The 23,502-nt window shown below is 48.9% G+C and overlaps 1 protein-coding gene across 4 annotated transcripts in view; it reads left to right on the forward strand.

The window, feature by feature from the left end:
* Nucleotides 1–23,502, forward strand: part of Dpp6 (dipeptidyl peptidase like 6) — a 790,869-nt gene that overhangs the window by 710,970 nt on the left and 56,397 nt on the right. For all 4 annotated transcript variants that reach the window (XM_042273279.2, XM_042273275.2, XM_042273278.2 and 1 more), the window contains exons 11-16: nt 2,812–2,935; nt 4,510–4,548; nt 14,712–14,819; nt 16,760–16,851; nt 18,126–18,173; nt 19,964–20,082. In XM_042273279.2, the coding sequence (XP_042129213.1) occupies nt 2,812–2,935; nt 4,510–4,548; nt 14,712–14,819; nt 16,760–16,851; nt 18,126–18,173; nt 19,964–20,082 (530 nt within the window). The remainder of the gene's footprint in view (nt 1–2,811; nt 2,936–4,509; nt 4,549–14,711; nt 14,820–16,759; nt 16,852–18,125; nt 18,174–19,963; nt 20,083–23,502) is intronic.

Genomic DNA, 23,502 nt, shown 5'->3' on the forward strand with positions numbered 1-23,502 from the left:
GCCTCTCCCCTAGCTGGGACGCTGGCTGGCTTGATCTTGTCAGGCAAGCACAGCTGCTGTGAGCTGATGTTTACAGCATCATCGCTCCCAGAAGTCAGCATTCCACAACTCGCCTCACCGATCAGCTCTTATGTCCTTCCCCCTCTTCTGCCGTATTCCCTGAGCCCTGAATCAAGGGGTGGTGATACTTCTTGATGACTTGTTCCAGAAGTGCCCAGCCCAGCCCAGGCCCACCCATAGCATACGACTTGAGGACACCTTTTGGTGACTGTTCCACAAATCCCACTGATAAGCTGCTTTCCAGAAGGAAGGTTGTGTTCATCCACCTATTTCCGGTACTTCATATATAAATCAGGAATAGGGAGTTTGGAAGAAGGGCCACTGCCTTTGGCTACTAGTGCAGGGAATTCTTATGTAGCCAAAGAGGTGCAGAGTGAATGTGCCAACATTTGAAACAGGCACAGGTCCCTCATGGGTGCGAAGGCCGTGAGAGAGGCAAACCTCCCAGAGCCCTCGATCTCTCTCCTTCCTCCTCCACAGGAGTAGTGTGCTGGCACTAAGAGATGGTTACATGTGGCTTCCCACCCACTCCCTGACTGCCTCTGCACAGCAATGCCCAGGAGGTCATTAGCACACATTCATCCCCAGGGCTCTTCAAGCTGCTGACCTCCATCTGTGTGTGTATATATGTATACATGTAGCAGTGAGCACATGTGTGTACATGTGTGTGCACAAGTATGTGAGGGTAAATGGGTATGTATGAAGGTGAATTCATGTGTGTGCACACATGCATGTATACAAATGTGTGCACATGTGTGTGGAGGCCAGTCAGCATCAGGGTTTTTTTTTTTTTTTCAATTACTTGCTATCTTAATTTTTTGAGACAGAGTCTCTACTAAACCTGGAGCTTGCTAGTTCATACTGGCTGACCACATGTCCCAGGGAGCCCCCCACCCCCAGTACTGGGACTTTGGGCACACATTCCTGGGCCTGACCCTTTTATATGATGTCTTGGCTTTGGTTTCTGCTGGTGTGATAAAACACCATGAGCAAAGCAACTTGGGAAGGAAAGGGTTTATTTCACCTTACAGCTCTTAATCTACCATCCAGGGAAGTCAGGACAGGAATTCAGGCAGGAGTATGGAGGCGGGAACTGAAGCAGGGGCCATGGAGGAGTGCTCCGTACTGGCCTGCTCCTTGTGGCTTGCTCAGTCTGCTCTCTTACAGCACCCAGAACCACCAACCTGTAGGTGATACCTTTCACAGTGATCTGGGCCCTCTCACAGCAATTATCAATCAATAAAATGTTCTACAAGCTTGCCTGAAGGCCGGTCTGGTAGGGGCATTTTCTCAATTTTCTCATGCCCCATCGAGAGGCTGTGAGACACAGGAGCACACCTCTGGGGTGTGTAGCTGGAAGGACATGCTGCCTCTCACAGTGGGTGTCAGGACAGGGACACGAGAGGGTACAGACCCTGTAGACACTGTGCCCAGATCCACTGGGCCTGCAGGCTGGGGAGCAGATGGCAGGAACAGAAGTGGCCTTGTTTTAGCAATCTCAGAACACAGAAGGTTAAAATCATGAGAGTTGCTTGTGTCTAGAAATGCCTCCTGTTTGGATGTAGATGTGACATATTCCTTACCCACAAGGCCTTCAGAGGTTCCCAGGACTGTGGGGGGCAGTTCCAGGGCCCCTCTCACCCCTACCCAGTGAGTCAGACCTTCTGTTTGGAGGCTGTGTGCTTGACCTGTGTATCAGTTCAGTGGCTGAAAACTGATCAGCAGGTCGACTTGGGGAATGAGCAGCAGTCAGCCGTTGGGTTTCCTGGTTAAGGGAGGTCTGGCTCCAAGTGCCCATTTATTCAGGCCTTTCTGCCACCTCCAGTTCACCAGGGGTGCCTGGTGAGTGTACCACTGTTGCCTGTGATAAAAGATCTAGTAAGAACACAGAGTGCTCATCCTCAACAGCAGATCTTATTATAGAGGACCGGCAGGTGGCTGAACATGTTAGTGGCTTCTAGAACATTCTAGGAAGTCACCTGAGGATACCTATTTGGGGCACTTACTTTCTTGACATTTTCTTCTTCTTTTTGATGAAAAGTGGGGCACCCCAGCTTCGGGGAGTCCTGAGCTATAGAATCTGTCAGCACAAGCCTCCCACCCCACCCCACCCCAAATATTAACATCAGGCCACTCTGAGCATGGTGCTCATTTTCAGGTTTGGGTAAAATCCAGCTTGTGACACCAAACTGAGTTCACCGAAGCCCAGGTCCAGAGCCCTTGTCCCTAATCCTGGCTACCTTGTCCTTAAAGAGTGAAGAAAAGGAACCGAACCCTCAGAGCCTCTGAAGCTTAACCCTCGGAGGCTCCTCTGCACTGCCCCTCACTCAAGGCCCCTGCTCCCTCACTCTCAATACTCACCCCTGCCTCTCTGCCAGGTCCTTCTTCACCCCACCTACCCAATGCATCAGCTTGTGTGGAGTTGTGACTTTGGTGGGCCTGTGATGTGAAACTGAAGTCAGTAGAGCCCCATCAAGAGCATGGGACACCACCACCACCCCCAAAACTAGTGGGGCGCTCCAGTGTCCCCATCTCCAGTTTCAGGGCCCCGCTGGTGAGGGCAGGGGCTGAGGGTTAACTGGCCACCCTGACACTCAGCTTTCCATGAGGAGCTTGGACCCACGTGTGTTCTTGGATGGCCCCGTTCCAGAACCCCACACCTACGCTCACTGGCTGCTGAATCCAGAAGCGGTGTGTGACCCAGACCCTGGTGTCCATTGCCCCTGCTCACACCCTTGTTTGTGTCTTCAGGGAGTATTACATCACCATGGTGAAGTGGGCGACCAGCACCAAGGTCGCGGTGACCTGGCTGAACCGGGCCCAGAACGTGTCCATCCTGACCCTCTGTGATGCCACCACAGGTGTCTGCACTAAGGTACGGGGACAGCGGAGGGGTGGCCATAGCATGGAAGGTAGTATCCAATCACTTGGAGCCCCTTAGGCTGGAGAAATGAGAAACCCTGCTGGACCCTGTCATTGATGCTGTGGCCAGCCTCTGGTTTGGTGCCACCTGGTGGACAAGTCAGATATTGCTACAAAATCCCTGGGCGTATCAAAGCAGCAGCCTTGGGGGTCCTCACAGGCAAGGGTCTGTTTCCCTTCACACTGGCCACTGCTGTGCTAGGAACACTACTCTCCTCGCTCTCTGTTTCTCAAAGGAGGAGGGGACTGGCCCAAGACTTGACCCAGCTACAAGTACTCAGCCCAAGCATACCCTCCCCTGTCCAACACCCCAGAGTCAAGTGCCCTAGCTCAGGTAAGGCAGGTCCAGGCAGACCAGCAGTATGTCTAGGAGCAAAAGGAAGCCCAGGCTGCCTTTATCTCCTGGTCAGGGCAGCAGACTCTCCTCTCTGTTGCTGAACCACAGCCCTAAGAAAGTCACCTCACATTGAATTTAAAAGACCAAGTGAGACTCCAGGCAGATCTCCCAGAAACAGCTTTGACCCTACATTTCTATTTTTCTAGCAAGAAACACCAGTCTCTTGTAGGTTCACTTAGACCTATGGGCTTATCTACCAGGCAGCTCTCAGCACACTGCCGAGGGGCGGGGGCGTCTCTAGAAGGTCACAGTGAGCTGTCCCTGCCTCTGACACCTCATTGGGGATATGTTTCCACTGGGTGGTTCTGATGGGCTTGCTGGAGGAGAAGGTGAATGAGGCAGGGCTCAGGGCTGGACATCTGTGCTGAATGTCCACATCTTCTGTGCCTGTCCTGATACGCCCACTGCGAATAAGGAGTGGCCACTCCCAGTGCCACAGGTGGTGTAGACCAAGCACCACGCTGGTGGCCCCTCAGGTGACAGCAACTGAGAAGAGCAGTCATCCGGTGCTTGGGCATGATGTGTTTGTATGTCTTTGCACACAGCTCTGGAGAGCAACTTTCATACAATGCTATGACCCCTTTTACCTGGCTTTGTTTCCCATGATTGTTTCTTGGAACTGTAAACTGGAATTTTACAGTTTACAGTATCCCCTCTCATGCACAATACACACACACACACACACACACACACACACACACACACACACCAGTTCCAAACAGTGCAGCACCTGAGTCTTGCCCCTAAAGGGATAGTCTGACCAGTGGTTAATCCCAGGTAGAAACATGCCCAGCTAGTGTGGCTGCCAAATGGGCACAGGCTGGCCCATAGTGACCAGTGACCACCAAGTGTTAGAAACGCCATCAGCTTCTGCAGGGCTGCTCACTGCTGTGGGTTGCCCTGATTGTTAAGGACAGTAGCATTCTTCTTGCCCAAGGACACGTGCTAGCTAGCATGCGAGCCACAGCATGGGACAAAGAGAAGAACAGGGATTACCTCTCCACTGAGAGGCCCCAGTGGCCACTCTGTGCGAGTGAGTGCAGTTGCTATGTAGATGAAATTAAATCTTTCTCTGTACAGTGCATGCAAACAAACAGAAGTCCTTTTCTAATGCTCCAATTCCGTTTCAGAAACACGAGGATGAAAGCGAAGCTTGGCTCCACAGACAGGTAACTCACACACCAGTCCCCATGTACCCATCACCCCGACCCCCTAGCGCAGCGGTTCTCAACCTTCCTAATGCTGTGACCCTTTAATACAGTTCCTCAGGTTATGGTGATTCCCAACCACGTAATTATTTTCATTGCTATTCTATAACTGTAATTTTACTGTTATAAATCATAATGTAACTATCTGTGTTTTCCCATGCTCTTAGAGTACATCTATGAAAGGGTCATTCGACCCCCTAAAGGGGTTGTGACCCACAGGTTGAGAACCACTGCCCTAACCCTTCACAGGGGTGGGTACCATGGTTTTCATGTATGGGAGTCGCTTGGGAATCCCCACCTGGGATCATCCAAGTATGTATGCTGTTGCAATCAGGGCAGTGTGTGTACAGCCGCCTCTTCGTCCTCCCGGGATACTTGGCAGACAGTGCTGTAGAAGCCAAGTTCCCTAGGTGGTAGTTTGGAAGTCATTGCCCATCAGGACAGTGATGGGAAGGATCTCAGCTCCCATTCAGATGATGTGGTTGGCGAGCTCAAAATAGTGAGCCCAGAAAATTGCCCAGATGTGGTCTGTAATGGAAGGCAGGTGAAAATGTGGTTGGTACTCCCATTTATTCATAGGCGTGGTTTTATAGATCTCTCAGTGAGAAGTCTCCTTAGAAACTTGACCCCAGAATCATCCCTGGGATTTTTTTCCCCATCCATAACTCAGAAAGGCACCTCAGAGCAGGCTATGGAGGCTGGAGACTAAAAGAAGTTGGGGGTTTGAGGTGTGGCTTGCTGGTGCCACACTTACACAATGTGCCTGAGACTCTTGGTCTAGTCCCCAGCACTGAAAAACAGAAATCAGTCAAAGGGGTCAGCAGGGGCTGGAGAGGCATCTCAGTGGGTAAAATGTATACTGCCCTTGGCGAGGACGGAGTTCACACCACAGCCCCAAAGCCGAGTGGCTCAAAACTGCCTGCAACTCAGCTCAGTGGTCAGACGCCCTCTTCCGACCTCCAAGAGCCCTCACACTCTTATGCACATACACACAAATACACATAATTTTTAATTAAAATAAATCCTTAAAAATAAGAGATACCAGAGAAGCCTAGGCAAACCACCCTGTGATACTTTTTTTTAAATAACATACCCAGAGAATGACCCCTAGTGCCAGTAATTTCTCTTGATTCTTTTGTCTCATGCCTCACTCTTGCATTAGAAAGAATGGACAACATTCAGAGAACTTCTTATTTAGTCCACCAGAGGCAATAAAGTGATCTTCAAGTCCTGTTAGAAAAATCAAAACAGATTTGAATCCAAAGAATCATTGCAGAGAAGGCTAGGGATGTAGCTCAGTGGTAGAGCCCTTGCTTACCATGTACAAAGCCCCAGGCTCCATTCACAACAAAGACTATAAAGGAATTATGACTAAGGAACACAGGTGTGTGTTTTTATTGACATGGAGAGTCCATTTGTTGAAAATCCAATTGTCAGCAATGGCTCCTGTGTTGATTCCCTTCCTGTGGCTGTGATAAAACACAAGGCCCAAAAACAACTTATGAGTAAAAGAGTTTATTTTGGCTTATGATTACAGAGGGCTGAGGGCCCGTCATGGCGGGAGGCAGAACAGCAAGGGGGAGACATGTGGCAGGGACAGGAAACTGAGAGCTCACAACTTCAAGCACAGACACAAAACAGAGGAAGCAAACCGGAAGTGGGAGGAGGCTATGAACTTTCAAAGCCCGCCCCCAGTGACGTACTTCCCCCAGCTGCACCACCTCCCCAAACACCACCTCCAACTGAGGACCACCTGCTGGGGCACTTGTCATCCAAACCTCTGCAGCACCCAGGCATACTCTGGCACTCTGGTGACCACACATCTTTTGTTACTTATCAGAGTAAGAGCCTCACAAATGCACAGCTACTTCTGGACATGCCTTTTCTCAGCTCAAGGCCAATCTTATACAAAAGAGGAAAGGCTCAGTGGAGTCACTTTATTCCCCTCTTTCCAAGTTTGGATACCAAGTCCAAGCCAAGAGGTTATCAAAAGAGAAGACTCAAGCACCCAGAGATACAAGCATGCCCAGAGTTCTTCATCCCACCCAGACCATCAGTATCTAAAGTGTTATTGGTATGCTCATCTTATACCAGGTAAAATGCCAGATAGGAAAAATATAATCATTCTTAAATCTCTCATCTATATTACTGTCTACGTTAAACTGCTACTTAAAAAATTGTATCCAGTACCATGCTAGACTCTATAAGTTTTGAAAATTATTACAGTCAAGGGCATATATAAGTCCACAACTAACATGAAACTCATCTGTGACAGATGAGAAAGCCTTCCTGTTGTGTGACACTATTCCTGGGGAGATATAAGCATCTACTCACCCCAGATAGGGAACCAATGCCAGACAAAAGTAACGATGCCACCCAAGTCCAACTTGGTAAACCAAGGAGCTTCAATGGTCTTACTCACAAGTCAGTGGGTGAGGGGATGCTCACAAGAGCAAAACTGATTCAAAGACAGCTGCTTCAACAAAAGCCCACCCCAGCATGGATGACAGATCACAAAAGCTGGAAACCTGGAGCTCACTGTGCAACCTACAAACATCTCAGCAGCTTGGAGATTGCCTTTTCCAGGTAACTCAGTTGGCCTGAGTCACTCCCAAGTGGCTTGGCCATCGTTATAGCTGCTATATTCTTGAGAAGGGCAGGACTGAGTAACCCTGGTAAGCTTCAGGGACTTCCTGAGACTATTGAGTTCTTTATTTCCTGAGTGTCCCTGAGGGATGAAATGGTTCACCTCCCCCTTAGATTCACCTCTCTTTTAACATCTGTATATTAATGAGCTCCTTCCATGACAAAAGGTTTTACTCATGGAGGAAACTGCTACAGAAAATGTCCCTTTAAATGAGGTGCAAAGCAAGGTTTACTCACTCTCATGGCCTCTATTCATCACAGAGCTGAGTGTCCCAGGCAGAATAACTAGACAAGAAAGAGCAATGAAAGGTGCCCACAATGAAAGGAATTAAATTATCCCTGTTTTCAAAAAGGAGAATATTAAATATATGTGTGTGTGTGTGTGTGTGTGTGTGTGTGATATACATTAATAAAGACAGTAAATGTACAGGGTACATAATCAATGTATAAAAATCAGTAACGTTTCTTCAGCAGGATTTCCTGAACTCAGCCTAATATTTGGCTGTGGGTCTCTGCATCTGTTTCTACTAGTTGCTGGATGAAACCTCTCTGATAACTATTAGGCTAGGCACCAATCTATGAGCGTAGCAAAATACCATTAGGCATCATTACATTAACTTTTTGTTCTCCAGTAGTGTTTGATTCTATCCTAGATCACTGGGCCATCCAGCATCTGGGTCCTGGCACTGCAGACATTGTCAGGTGCGGGCTCACTTCTCTGGCATGGGTCTCAGGCTGGACCAGTCATTGGTTGGCCACTCCCACAATCTGTGCCACTCTTAACCCATGACATCCCATAAGCAGAACAGACCGTGGGTCCAATGTTCTGTGGCTGGATTGGTGTCCTAATCCCTCCACTGGAAGTCTTGCCTGATCACAGGAGATGACCAGTTCTGTGAATCCTGCTGAAGAAAGGAAGGATGGTAGGAACCAGTGGGGTGAAGGAAACCACAAGAAAATTCACAAAATTAACTAACTTGGGCTCACAGAGACTAAACCAACAACCAGGGAGCATGCATGGGACTGACCTAGGCCCTCTGCACATATGTGACAATTGTGTAGCTTGGTCTTCTTGAAGGACTCCTAACAGTGGGAGCAGGGACTGTCTCTGACTCTTTTACTGGCTTTTGGGACCCTCTTTGGGTCATTTGAGACATAAATGACCAACAGATACACGAAAAATGCTTGACATCACTAAGAGAAACACAGGTTGAAATCACAAAGTGAAATAACCTTACAGCTGATAGAATATTATCAAAAAAGACAAAAGATGTGTATTAGAGAGAATATGAAAACACAGGGAACCTTGACACCCTATTGGCAAGAATGCAATTCAGGAAAGTCTCTGTGGAAGACATCATGGAGACATCATACATCCCATTACTGGGTGTATATCCAAAGGAAACAAAATAAGAATACTGTAATTACTCCTGTGTCACTGCATCACAGTTACAACAGCCAAGACAACCTGATCGTCCAGCAAGAGACAGAAGGCAAAGAAGATATAAGATGTAAGAAGGAAACATGGATGAAGCTAAGGATACTGCGATAAGTGGCAGAAGCCAGGCACAGAAGGATGAACACTACATGCATCAGTTATTCATCTCACTGCTGCATAAAATACCTGACCGATAAACTCAAGGAAGGAAGAGTTTATTTGGGCTCAGGGTTTGAAGTGATACAATCCACCATGACAGGGAGTCATGGCAGCAGGAGTGTAGGGCAGCTGGTCACATGACTGTATCCACAGTCAGGAAGCAGAGAGATGAATGCCGGTACTCAGTGGGCTTCCTCCTTTCTCTCTCTCTCTATTCAGTCTGAGAACCCAGGCCACAGATGGTATCACTCATAGAGAGTCTTCCAGCAGTTAATCCTATTGGGAAACACCTCACACAGACAGACCCCAAGTTGCACCTCACCAATGTTCTAGGTGGTTCTTAATCCAGTAAAGTTGGCAATCAAATTAACCACCATTAACTGCATGTTCTCATTCAAAGGACAGAATAGGTGGTTATTGGCAATAGATGATGCTGGGGGAATGTTGGCTGGTGTCAGTTTGTTTTCAGGACAAATCGGCTCAGGCAATTCTAATGCACAGCCTGGTTCAATTGTTAAAGTGCTGTATTCTTTACATTTACACAGGGCTAGAGAGATGGCTCAGTGGTTAAGAGCGCTGGTTGCTCTAGCAGAGGACCCAGGTTTGATTCCCAGCACCCACATGGCAGCTCACCAGCCATCTGTAACTCCAGTTCCAGGGCATCTGATGCCCTCTTCTGGCCTCCAAGGGCTTCTGCATAGATTCATACAATCTCATGAACACATACACATAAATTTAAAGAAAATAAGATTCATTAGTAGATTCTAAGTTGTACTTGAAATTTAAAAGTTGTATGTATTCATTAACTCCATTTGGTCATTCTTCAATGCATATATATTTCAAAATAATATTTTTATTTGGTAAATATAAATGTTGTCAATTAAAAATTTTTAGCTATAAAGACACGAATCAGCTACTCTCCTTCAGCATATGTTGTATGTGGAATGTATCAGGATATTGATCCTTTTATCAAGGTTGAGTAATACTCCGTTGCATGGATATACCACAGGTGCCTATTGAAGGAGTCCCAACTTTGGCAGCTGTGGCTGGTACTACTGAGGCCATAATGCTGAGTGAGAAGAGCAGACACAAAAGGCCCCCTGTGATATACTTCTGCTCATAAAACATCCAGAATAAGTACATCCACAGAGACAGAAAGGTGGCCAGTGGTTGTCAGCATGGTGGAGGAGGGTGTTTTGGCTGGGAGGGAAGGGGGACAGATTCAGAACTAGAGGAGGCAGCCATATGATGTCATGAATGGGCTAAATGCTAGGATTGCTCAGTTTTGTTAAATGCTGGACTCATGAATTTCACCTCAATAGAATTTTTTGGAAATGAACCAGTGAGAGCATAGCATTGTTCCCATCTAGATGAGAGTGCTCATAAATCCCAGGCATGGGAGTGAACTGGGCTCAGAAGCTGTGTTTTGGTGTTCTGCCCCTGACTGGGGGGGCGTGGAGGGGACAGGAAAATCGGGGGTGGGAGGCATGGAGCAAGCACAGGGAATTACACGGGCCGGGTTTGAAAGGAAGTAAGAACAGGCTCCCAAAAAGCCCTGCTAGAAGTGTGTTGGGGACAGGGGACAGTTCAGTGTCCTTGCACTCTACCCCAAGGGACTTCCCCTGAGCAGCTACTTCCTATCTGGTCTCACTCTGGTCCCTGGACGGACACACTGCCTTGTCCTGCGGGTCTGGGGACCAATCCTCCAGCTGTCCTCCACTGTCTTCCTCTTCAACATCACAGAGTGGCCACAGAGCCAACACCAGCTGCGTTTTCCTTTATTTTCTGACTGAACATCTCACCACATGGGAGAAAGCCACCAGCTCAGACAAGGAGTGTGAAAATTGAACTCTCAAACAGCGCTCAGGAGTCCAGGCCCTTTCCCAGCAGCCTGAATACAGAGGAATAGTGGCATTAAATTAATTATTTTTACTGTTTCAAAATGCAAATCTCTAATTAACCAAGCAAGTAGCTGATGTTTGAGGAAGCAATCACTTTAAATGTGTGAGAAATTAGAACTAGAGAAGGTGCCTGCACAGAGCCATGAATGCACTAAAGGCCCATCTTATTAAATGTTGTATTAAAGCACCGTGTTCTCTACAGGAACACTTGTCTCTGAGACACTGCGTGGATCTTTCAGGCAGCCCATCCATTCACACAAGGTAGTTGGGTTCCACCCTAGGCTGCCATGACAAGCCACAGTGAGGCTGGCCATCGACACATCGTGATCTGGAACCCTATGGGTTGGCCAGGGATGCTGTGACAAGCCGTGGTGAGGCTGACTCCCTACATACCATGGTCTGAGACTCTATAAGGGGGTCCTACTACGTAAGCTCCAGAGAAATTCAATTTCAAATAGCTTCCCAGTGCATTGTTTTTCCCTAAAAGGATTCATGGACACTATTTTTGAAATTGATCTTCATCCTTCTGCATCCTTTGTGGTGCTATGGTGTTGCAGGACACCATAGGAGCCTATGTAAGACTGGGCTGCCATCAGCTGCCAGGAAGCCACTGGCCACCCCTTCAGAATCATAAGCATTTCTCATCAGAGGCCACAGGCATGACTTAGGGAGATACACTGAGGCCACACTCCACGGCCCATCCACCTTCCGCGTGTTACAACAGCTTGCTGCACACATCCCAGAAGGCCCTGTAGACCCGGAGGGGTCCTGTCTGCTCCAGTGGACAGCTTCCCCACTGTGGTACTAGCAGGATGGCTGGCCTGCAGCAGTGCTACCAGCCCCGAGTTATAGCCATCTGCATGCCCAGACCTCATCGTCTGCTCCTCTCCATCTCCTTCCTGAAGCCTCACAAGGGACCCTACAGAGAACCCCAGAAGCCAAAAAGAATGGGTCATAGGCATGCATACGACTAGCAAGGGCCCTCCCCTCTAAGAATATGCTAGAGAAATAGTACATTTCTCCTGGCCACATGCATGCCCATTACTGCTGCCAGTCTGGCAAGTTGGCCCTGATGCAGATCCATGAGGGCCCTCCAGCCACAGCACACTTGGGTGTTGAACTCAGAACTGCGGCCTGGCTGAAGCTAGTCTTGTGGGTGAGTTTCTGGCTATCTTACATATTTAGCCAGATACTTGGTTTTATGATTTCAAACTTTGGGCTAGAAAGTCAGAGGACAGGAGCAATGGAAGAGACTGGCAGAAGCCACACAGAGACTGCACTCCTGGAAGGCTGGCTGTGGAGTTGGGCCAGTTGGGCAGCTGAGCAAGGAAACCAGAATCCCCTAACATCAAACAAGAGGCAGAACTGGTGTTAAAATCCCGGGGCTCACATCAAAAAAGCCGTGAGCTTTGCCACTGAAAGTTTGTTTACTGGACTGGGGAGGTGGCTCAGCCAGTAAAGGGCTTCCCATGTAAGCGTGGAGAACTGCGTTCAACCCCCAGAATCCATACAAACAAACACAAGGCATTGTGGGACAAGCTTGTGCTATGATATCTTTCTGTATGCTGTGAACATGTGTTGCTCCCATTGGCTAATAAATAAAGCTGCATTGGCCTATGACAGGGCAGGATGGAGCCTGGCAGGAAAATCCAAGAGAGATAGTAGGGGAGAAAGGAGAATTGGGGGAGACACCAGCCCGCCATTCAAGGAGCAACATGTAATGTAATGGGACATAGATAAAACCATGGAACAAGTGGCAATACATAGATTAATAGTAATGGGTTGAGTTAAGTTGTACAAGCTAGCTAGCAAAAAGCCATGGGCCATACAGTTTGTGATTAATATTAAGCCTCTGAGTAATTATTTCATAAGTGGCTGTGGGACTGCAGGGGCCAGGTGGGACCGAAGAAACTTCTGGCTACAAGCTTGCAATCCCGACACCGGGAAGGTGAAGACGGGAGGATCCTTAGGATTCCCTGGCCATTCAGCCTAGGCAAATCAGCACATCCCAGGCCAGTGAGAGACCCTATCACAGAACACAGGGTGGACAGTGTCCTGAGGGAAAACAGCCAAGATTGGCATCTGGTCTCCAATGTACACACACACACACACACACACACACACACACACACACACACACATACACACACACACACACACACACACACACACACACACACACACACACACACATGTTTACTACATGAACCATTTTCCAAAGACTGGCAGATGCCTTCCTCGGCACATCCTGGAAGGTCCTGGAAAGCAGTGGACCAATGACCTCAGAAGCTGAGGCCTCTTCAATATGGGTACAATGCTTCTGTCCAGAATTAATCATATTACTTTTAATCTTTGTCCAAAGTGCAAACATTTCCCCCAGAAAACTAGGGGACTATTGCCTCGTCCATCCCATGGTTGGCAAACAGAAGTCCATCTAAAAAGCCAAATTAACTGCTGATCTTTTCCACTCCCTCTCCTGTTAAATACCACACTCCCAACTCTAAATAGAAAAATCAATATTTGCAGATTAAAGGTTTCATTTTATTGCAAATATTCATGAAGATTAAATGTCATTTTAATCACATGTTAGTTCATTTCTCCGAGCACATCATGTTTGCATGTGTTCCTTCACTGTGGGGAAATGAGTTTTTCCTGGGCCAGCTGCGATTTGTTTACTGTTTGCTCTCATCCCTGCATTATCAGGCGGCCTCTTGAATCACAATATAGATACACCTTAGCCATAATTGGAGGAGCCAGCTAGTTGGTGTTTACTGATGGGAACCTCCAACCTGATTTCAGAGTGTGGCAGAGATGCTCCTGTACCAAAATCACTCTCTGCCCATCAGTGGCCACTTCCCGCTAGAGCAGGTTAAGAGCTGTAAGTACCTGCCTGCTCAGCTGTTGGGGTGCCAGGAATAGAGCATGGTAACAGGATACCCCTCAAGTCTTATCCAGTTGGTAGCCCTGACTCCAGGGTTGATTTCAGAGGGAAGTGACTGTTGTTCAGATGGATGCACCATCTAGCACCTGCCTCTTCGGGATGTCCCTAGTGAGAGCTGGGTCCATAAGGGCTCTTTCTGCTGTCTGCATTTTAAAATAGATACAATTGGTCCATTTGACTGCCTCCTCAATGGGTGAATCAGTGTGAGAGATTTTATTAAGGAAAAGAATAGAAGACAGGATTAGAAGAGGGAAAAGTGCGGTCTGTGACTATTCTCCCCAGTTGCCTTTGGGCTGGTGTATGATGAAAGTCAGTACAGCAGCTTTGCATGCTCACGGCTTTCACAGCAGCTCTTGAAGTCCAGTGTGTCCCCGGGCCTGGTTCCCACTCGTGAGGTGTGTTTGATGTGTGCACAAGCCCATTTCTTCACTGATCTTTACATACTGGACATAACAGTGTTATCTGCCTCTGCCCTTGGGATGTGTATTTGCAACTGTGTGTGTGTGTAAGGTACATGTACATGTTTGTGTAGTGTACACAAACATATATGTGTATGTGCATGTGGAGGCCAGAGGTTGACATCAGGTGTCTTCCTCAGATGCTCTCAACCTTGTTTTTTAAGATAGGATCCCTTCTCCAAACCTGGAGCTGACCAAGTACATTAGGCTGACTGGCCAATAAACTCAGGGGATCCACCTGTCTGCTCCACAGCATTAGGGTCACAGACCCTTGCTGCCACTCCCTGCTTTTCACATGGTTCTGGGGATCTGAACCCAGGTCCTCATGCTTGCACGGCTGAGCCGTCTCCAGCCCTAGTCTGCGAATTTAGGTGCCCCTTTCTCCCTCTGCATTTAGAAAACCAAAGGTCTGACTCACTAGTCCCAAAGAGAGTGAAGGCCCCACACAGACCCACAGACCCCCACGGCTCCCTCTGTCATTAGAAATCACACGTGGAATACCTGAGGGCACCCCTCTCCCCACTCACTCTTCATGCTCCCACACAGTTGTGTGTTGATGGGCTTATCACCTTTGTCCACAGAACGAAGAGCCTGTGTTCTCCAAGGATGGCCGGAAGTTTTTCTTTGTCAGAGCGATCCCGCAAGGGGGACGGGGGAAATTCTACCACATCACCGTGTCGTCATCCCAGGTAAGACCTCCTGCTTTCTGCGCTGCTGTACTATTGGGGTCCTGCCCTCAGGGGGAGCACACTCGCCCTTCCCAGGACCTCAAGGAGCCTCGGGAGGTTGATGTTCACGGATGGATTCCAAGGGTGAGGGAGGCATGGCGTTTGTCTAACTGCAGAGGCTCTGAGCAGGGCAGTGACTGGAGTCTAAATTTTCTACTGATACTCAAGAACATGAACATGGAATATGACACAACTAGCAACAGTAGACGGATACAGGAACTCACTAGTGGGTAGCAATGAGGATTCAAGATGACCGCGGAGTACCTGTCTGTCCGTCCTGACACTTTCCCTTCCCTCAAGACCACCTTCAGCTCCAAGTCTTTTATGAGTCTCCCTCTAACCCCAATACTGCCTCTTCCCTGAGCCAGAAGCATATCTGACCTTAATGATAGCGTAGCTGCCACTCGGATTCACCTGTTCTTGTCAGGCAGCTTAGGATAGGTGGTGCTGAGCAGGAAAGTGGATATCTGGTGAATGCCTGTCTCCAAGCACTGTCACCGCGGGAAGAGCTGCCTGGACACTGAGTTTTGAGACCTCTATCCCGAGAGAGATGATGGGAGGGACCGGCATGTGCTTGGCACTCTGTGTCACCAACCCCATCCTCTGTGTGCTGGTTTTATTTTAAAGCTGACTGAGGTGACCAAGAATGAGGGCAAGTGTATAGAATGTAATTGGGAAGAAGGCTGTTCAGAAACACTGTGGGCAGGAAGTGGGAGGCACATGTATGTGGTGTGGACCCAGAAGAAAGGCCACAGGACCATCCCCTCAAGGAATATCTGGAAGGGAGGAGAGAAGGGCCCAGAAATGCCCTGGGTGGGAATGATGGCTACTCCCAGCTTAGGCAGGCATTTCTGTTTTCTAGCCTCTCAATCACATGACTTACAGGATATCCAAAACCTCATTTGATTTGTTTACGTTCTCGCTGGGGCTGTTTTAAGCAAGATTTAATTTTTTTTTTTTTGATGCTTGCATTCAGCCCCAGTTTCTAAATTGTTGCAGATGATCAGAAATTGCTGAGAACCCCTTCGCATCCATCAGAAAGTAGTTCCCACCTTGCTCCAGACACCCACACTCTTGCCCTGGCCTCTGCTTCCAAGCTGAGGACTGCCTGAGGCTGCACTGCCTTCCTGAATCCACATCTACACTCAGGTACACACACACACACACACACACACACACACACACACGCACGCACGCACGCACGCACGCACGCACGCACGCACGCACGCACAGCCTGCTCCTAGGTTGGCAGTCCCAAGTATTGGCCTCCATCACCTGAGTTAGGCTCCATCCCCTCCACACTGGCTCCCCAGAGCATATACCATTCAGAACAGCCCACCCACAGCTGCACCTCAGCATCTCGGCTGAAAATTCAAATGCTGCTTGCACCTGGAGCTATGATGGCAGGTCCTGTGTGACTACAGTGCACAGCTCTGGGAGACACTTGAGAAGTATGCTAGCTGAGCAGAAGTCACAGTCCGTCCCTGTGGCACCTGGACCCCGGGAAGAAATACAGAGACAGCTAGAAGAACTACACTGAGTTCCTTCCTCCCAACTCCTTCCTGATTTTGCCTGATTTTATCCTTTCCCCTACACACTCTCTTTGCTCCATCCTGGGTCCTAACACAAACATTAAATTCACAAGTGCATTGGCCCTAGGTGTGTATCTGTAGAATGTGGGATGAGGTACCAGGAACAAGCCCTACAGAGGGGCCATGTGATACTGCCATCAGTGACGTTCAGGTCAGGGAGTGAGCATCACAGAGATTGCTGAATTCAAGCCAGGCCACACCGAAGAGAAGCAGGAAGGGGTGGATATGGACCCATTTTGACAGGCTCCAGAATGAGGCACCAAAGCTGGAGCCCAGTGTCTCCTTCCTGACATCTTGTCTGTATTTCAGCCCAACAGCAGCAATGACAATATCCAGTCCATCACCTCCGGGGACTGGGATGTGACCAAGATCCTGTCCTATGATGAGAAGCGGAATAAGATGTAAGTGAGAACCGGGGGCTGGGCCCCAGGAGCTGTCTCTTACTGCTAGCAGATCCACTTGTTTTTAGTCAAATATACTGGAAGAGGGAGAACCCAGCTCAGGAGGCCTCCTCTGCCCTTGTAGATCATAGCACTCACCCCTGGCTTCATGGTGAGTCCAGATACTGACTCAGCCAACTTCCAAAGCCACAAGGCATCATGACAGAGGGAAGCTTCCACAGACCAGTGAGGCGACACGGATCGCAGAGATTGTTGCTCTGAAACTGCTGTTTTACTGAGTCTCCGTAGACCGGGGCACAGGCTGAGGGCGTCCCCAGCACGATCTCACTAATACTATGGTTATATGTTAGGATAGGTATGCTTGCCCATTTAAAGACAAGCTAAAACATGTGCTGGGAAGACGGTTCCATTGTTAAAGTACTCACTGTGCAAGCATAAGGACCTGAGTTCAGTCCCCGGGACCCCCATCAAATGCCGGGCATGGTGGCATGTGCTTGTAACCCCAGTGCTGGGGAAGTGGGGCCCTGGAGCTTGTTGGTCAACAAGTCTCATCTAATCAGTGAGCCAATGAGAGATCCTGTCTCAGAAGAAACCAGATGGACAGCTCCTGAAGAATGATCCCCAAGGTTAGCCTATGGTGTCTACAGGCAAGTGCACACGTGTGTGCCTGTGTACACATACACCTGCATACACACAAGCAGGCACCTATGTGCACATACACACATGAAATAAAAATAAATACCAAGATGCAAAAAAGTTAAGTTGCTTTCTCTGGATTGTTCAGTGGGTAACAGGGGGTAGCTAGATTTCACTGTGTAGGAGTCCAGGCCCAGCCCTGCACCTGATGCTGCTCGGCCTCTCGGCTCACCCAGGGGGTACTCTCACGCTTAGGAGAAAACCAGGAGACCAGGTTTTATGGGATCATATAAAGTCTCCTCTAGTCCTTGTCCATCAGGAGGTTACTAATCTGTAGGCAGACCCCCATGTTCACATCTAGGTGTATACTGCCACTGCCCTCACTGCTGCATCAGGACCAAGAGCTCTGGGGCCAGGATGGGCGCAGGAGATACCTGATGCTGACAATGTGTCCCTCTGCCTATAGCACCTGGCCTTCCCCTGCTGTGGTCATGAGTGTGGCCAAACCTCACATGAGCATTGCTCGTTCTATAGGTCACGGTCCCTGAGAGGCACTGTGAAGATGCTAGGGTGGGGCTGGTGGCCTGCAAATGTGCCCTGGGGCGAGCTAACCATGTATGCCTTCCCCATCTCCACAGCTACTTCCTGAGCACGGAGGACCTGCCACGGAGACGACAACTTTACAGGTAACTGAGTCCCAGGCCAGCGGGGGCCTCCTGGCCTCACAGGATCACAGCTCCGCGGCAGATGGGAGGCAGCAAGGGCAGCTGAGTACCTAGAAAGCCGTGGAGAGTAAAAAGTGCAGAAGCCACCAGACCCAAGGCCTCAAGTCTTGTTCCTACTTTGGCCAAATTGGTACACACACACACACACACACACACACACACACACACACACACACACACACTTCTTTTCTCCTCTTGAAGAACTCCGCCTGTCTTGCTCCTATATTCAAGTGTTACCTTGGCAGACCGCCCTCATCTGTGTGTTTTGGGGACAGCTGCGTCTGGTTTGGGAGTGGACCAGTGACTGAGTGGAGAGGAGGCTGGCTTTGCCAGGTCCCTTCAAGCTGCATGCTGGCTGGCTGTGTGAGGTCATGGCCCAAGTTCCATGACCTCAAATAATGTATGAAATGAGTGGACATGCTAGGAACCCAGAAAGGGATCAGATCTAAGACCACCCTCTCAGCAGTTCATCCTGTTAACTCCCCTTACTGGTGTCACGTGAGAGGGCTTTGTTCTGAGGTAAACTTGGCTCCTACAAATTCAGAGGAAAGGAGGAACGGAAATGTGTTTCCAGACACTTCTAACTAGCTGCAGCTGGCTGCTCCCTGAGTATACAGTGGCCACCGGAAGGGGGCTTGGGCAGTGTGGACCAGAGAAGCTGGAGAAGCCCCCAGCACACAGAGGTCTCCCCTCCAGCCAGTGGACTCCATGCTGAGTATAGGGCTGCCATGAGTGGGAAGGGCCCTGCTATCACGGACCTGCTTCTCTCTGCAGACTGTTTACCACTACAGGCCTCCATCATGAACACCAGGCTACCCAGTGTATAAAAAGCAGGAAGGCAGCGGGTGCCCCTCCCCTGTAACCCGTAGCCTCTCGCTCCCATGACATCTTCATTCTCAGGAAGAAAAGCTCCACGCTGGGAGCTATGCTCAGAGAGGCACTTTCCCAGTGCCATGTGCAGACAGCAACTTCCTGATCTAGATTAAACCTGACCAAGGTGGTCCCAGGTGGCGTCTTCAGTCGGTGTCTCTCACTCCCCTCATCCTCAAGCAAGAAGCAGCATCACCAGCCTTCTGCTGTCAGGAGAACTGGGCTCTGGAAGCAGTCGATACGAGTTCCTTGACATTCCCAGAGCTCCTTCCTATTGCACTTGGCACTCAAGGAATGTAGAGCTCTCCACTGTTCCCAGATGGCCAATCACCTGTTCAGAGAGTCACTCACATGGGTAGAAAGTTCCCTGTGATCATGCCCATGACCACTGTAGACACCCATGATTATTCAAAGTGATGGCACCCGAGTCTTCATTAGGTATTAGTGCCCACAATACCACCAGGTGAGGGTACCCATGACAGCACCAGCTGACAGTAACTGTGACCCCCACCAGATGATGAATGGTAACCATGACCATGTGATAGTAGTACCCATGACCAGGCTGGGCAATGGCATCCCTAAATGCAGTCTCCACACCTTGGTCACACCTAGCCTGCAGTTTTACTGATGGTCAGACAGCTGCCATCCAGGACCGGAAGAACTGAGAGGTCTCCAGAGTCTGGAGGAAGTATGGGTTAGGAAGGCTTCTAGGGAGTGGAGTTAAGTACCAAGGGAGTGTTGATGGGAGTGGAGCTTAAGGGGTTGGCCGCAGGAGTGACGGGGTAGTCTCAGAGGAGAGGTCCCTGCTGGGGAGTCCAGGGCTGGATGTCTGTGACCACTCCTTCCCTGGCGCTGTTCTCACCGGCTCTTTGCTCCGCCAGTGCCAACACAGTGGATGACTTCAACAGGCAGTGCCTGTCCTGCGACCTCGTAGAGAACTGCACCTACTTCAGTGCCTCCTTCAGCCACAGCATGGACTACTTCCTGCTCAAGTGTGAAGGTGAGTGGCTGCCACCCCACACCTGTCTCGGGTGGATGCTGAGATCTGCGGGCAGGGGCACAGACAGGACAAAATGGATGTGATGGGAACATGGCGGACTGCAGGATCGGGGACGCTACTCAGGACTGCATTCACCGCATCTTCTTGCAAAGACTAAAGCTCATGGGGGCGGGGAGGTCTCTGTGTTGACCTACATCTCACCTCCCATTGTCCATAAAAGAACAATAAGCTGTGAGCTACTTGGGGTACCTAGCACATAACTATGCCTGTGCTGTCTTTAAAAACGACAAAGCAATCCCAAGATTCAATTTTCCAGTGTCGAGGATTGGGGTTATAACAGCCACAGAAATACAAAATACAAGTTCTTAGGGCCCAACTCGTTGATCCCAAGCACACAAGTGGTCTTTACATGTGAGTGTGCATGTGTGTGTGTGTGTGTGTGTGTGTGTGTGTGTGTGTGTACCCATGTGCACATGTGTGTTGTGGTGCACAGGTTGCAGTCAGAGGATAACTTTTAGGAGCTGATTCTCTCCGTCCACCACGTGAGTTCTAGCACTAGAACTCGGGTTGTCAGGCTAATGGCAAGCACCTTTTTCCGCTGAGCATTCTCACTGGCCCGTGTGCAAGAGTTTTTATCACACCAACCAGAACACTGAACCAGTGGATGCAGAAAATGTCTTTGCATGTTGTTCTTGTCTGTTGAAAAGATTGAACCCATTAGAAGATAAGCAATCAATATGGTCCTATGCAAAGAAGTCTCAGAAAACTAGACCTACTGAGATCCCCTCAAGAGAGGGTACCTGTGCTAAAGGAGGGGGCTGAAATGAAGAGCAGGCCCCTCTCTGGCTAAAATGATAGTCCTGGCAGTCATAGGTAGAGGGGGTGATTTTGTATGATGGTGTCTTAGGAGCCTACTGGCTCCTGCAGAGCTCAGAAACATGCTCTCTTGACTGATGTCACCTAAAACCCGAAAAAGCTGAGGCCCCCTACATTCTTCCAAGATGAAGGTGATCCTGGTACAGGCTTTCTAAAACACATTAGTGCCCTGAAGCTTCCTGTGCCAAGCCCCCGACTCCTGTGCTTCTCAGACAGGTGCCTACAATAGGAACTCAGTTTCCCATCTCTGTTGGTGACTAAGGGTATCCAGACCCTGGCACTACAATATGTGATATCACTTTCTAGACCTGAACAAGTTCAGGTCCATTTTGGGGGGATCAATGCCCACCTCATGAGTTTGTCCCCTATGGGATTCCATAACCTGTTACCACAGGCAAATGAGTGGAACTAGAAAAAAAATCATCTCAAGTGAGGTAACCCAGAAAGAGAAATATGATATTAATTCACTTATGTGTGGACATTAGCTGTTAAGTCAATGATAACCAGGCTACAATCTGGCCCATAGGCAAATGGCAGTTTATAAACATAAAAGGGGAAACCACATGTTAGGATGAAGTGTTTCATTTTAATTGGGCATGTTAATTAGGTGAGCCAAAGGGGGTTTGGGTTGCTGGATTTCAATACTTTGATAGCTGGACCTTGGTGGTCAGCCTCAGGAGGAAGTGGCCAAATAAGGGAATAGATCTTGGTGTTAGATATAGAGTAAGGGACCAAAGGGTACAAATAGATTACATTAAGAAAAAGAAATAGGCTGGGTGGTGGTGGTGATGCATGCCCTTAATCCCAGTGTTCCGGAGGCAGAGGCAGGAGGATCTCTGAGTTCGGGGCCAGCCTGGTCTACAGAGCAAGTTTCAAAAATAAGGTGGAAAGTGATTGAGAATGGCCACCCGTATCAACCTCTGGCTTCCAATTATGCAATATGCCCATACATATGAGCACAACACACATTCTTCTAATAATAATAATAGTTAGTAAGCAAAAATAATAAAACAGAGATCAGGAGACCAGCCCCTGAGAGAAGCTGCTGACTGTAGGGCTGGAAAAATGAGTGGGATTCTAGGCCAAGTATAGGCTCAGTGAAAACAAATCTCATGAGGGATTGATTTGTGATGTCTGCCACATACCATAATGAGGGAGGAGATGGCAGCCACATGGCATGTGTCTATCACATTTGAGGTGATCATCCCTTGAGAACAAATGGATACTTCCTTTAAAACATAAGCTTCGCATTCCAGTTCATCTGGGATAGCAGCGGAGAGCTGTGCCCTCACCCACTCACTCCCACTGCAGAGTGAAGCGAGGCAGGCCATGCTTACAGACTGAAACCCTTAAGGCATCGTGGTCCCCTGAGATAAGAAAGCAGCATGCCATGAAGAGGCAGACAGGACTAGGCATGATGAGCCTAAGCATCCCCTGAGGGTTTCTGACTGTGGTCGTTTCTGTCTGTCACTCAGCTTTTGGATCAGGCAGCAGACATCACTAGCTTCCTCCAGAGTGGCTGCACTTTGGATATCGAATGGTCCCAAAGGTCCTATACTAAAGGCTTGCTTAGCGCCCTGTAGAGCTGTGGGGAGGTGGACCTTTAGGGGTGTGGACTAAAGGAAGAAGTTAGGCCATTGGGGGAAATGCCCTTGAAAAGGGACACTAGAGCCCTGGTACCTCCCTTTCACTTCCTCCACTGCTGTGAGGAGGCAACAAGCTGTGATCTGCCACATTTCTACCCTGAGGCTCGGGCTCCCTGTAGGCTGTAACACAAGGGAGCTGAGCAGCTGTGAACTGAAATCTGGAACCATGACCCAAAATCAACCTTTCTTCTTTATAGGTGGGTTTTCTCAGGCGTTTTGCCACGGCAGCCAGCATCCTGCTCTGTGCTAAATCAGCAATGTAAGCAGGAATACCCGAGCATTTGCTAATAACTCACGAGTAGCCCCGGAGCTGGGAAAATAATAGGGAACCTGCATCTTCACTGATAAAGGTGTACCATTATCTTCAGACATGTAGAAGGCGATCAGCTCCCAGAAGCAGGATTAAAAACAAATGGTTGGGATGGCAAAAATGGCTCCCTAGGCAAAGGCCCTTGCCATCAAGCCTGAGAACTGAGTTCTGTCCCTGGAATGCAGATATATGATTGGTAGAAAGAGAGAACCAACTCCAGCCTTCCTCCAACTTCCACATACATGCTGTGACATGCATGTACCCACACACATACACACACACTGAAGCTTTGTTAAGAAATCACTTGATCGCCGGGCGTTGGTGGCGCACGCCTTTAATCCCAGCACTCGGGAGGCAGAGCCAGGCGGATCTCTGTGAGTTCGAGGCCAGCCTGGGCTACCAAGTGAGCTCCAGGAAAGGCACAAAGCTACACAGAGAAACCCTGTCTCGAAAAACCAAAAAAAAAAAAAAAAAGAAAGAAATCACTTGATCAACATGAATGATTTGGTTCTGTAAGCTACTTCGTCCTCTGGATGGCTCCCACACTGAGTTTCTGAGGCATTAACCTTGGCTGCCCTTTTTAATTTC

The sequence above is a fragment of the Peromyscus maniculatus genome, chromosome 3 (assembly GCF_049852395.1).
Source record: "Peromyscus maniculatus bairdii isolate BWxNUB_F1_BW_parent chromosome 3, HU_Pman_BW_mat_3.1, whole genome shotgun sequence".
Taxonomy (NCBI): Eukaryota; Metazoa; Chordata; class Mammalia; order Rodentia; family Cricetidae; genus Peromyscus; species Peromyscus maniculatus.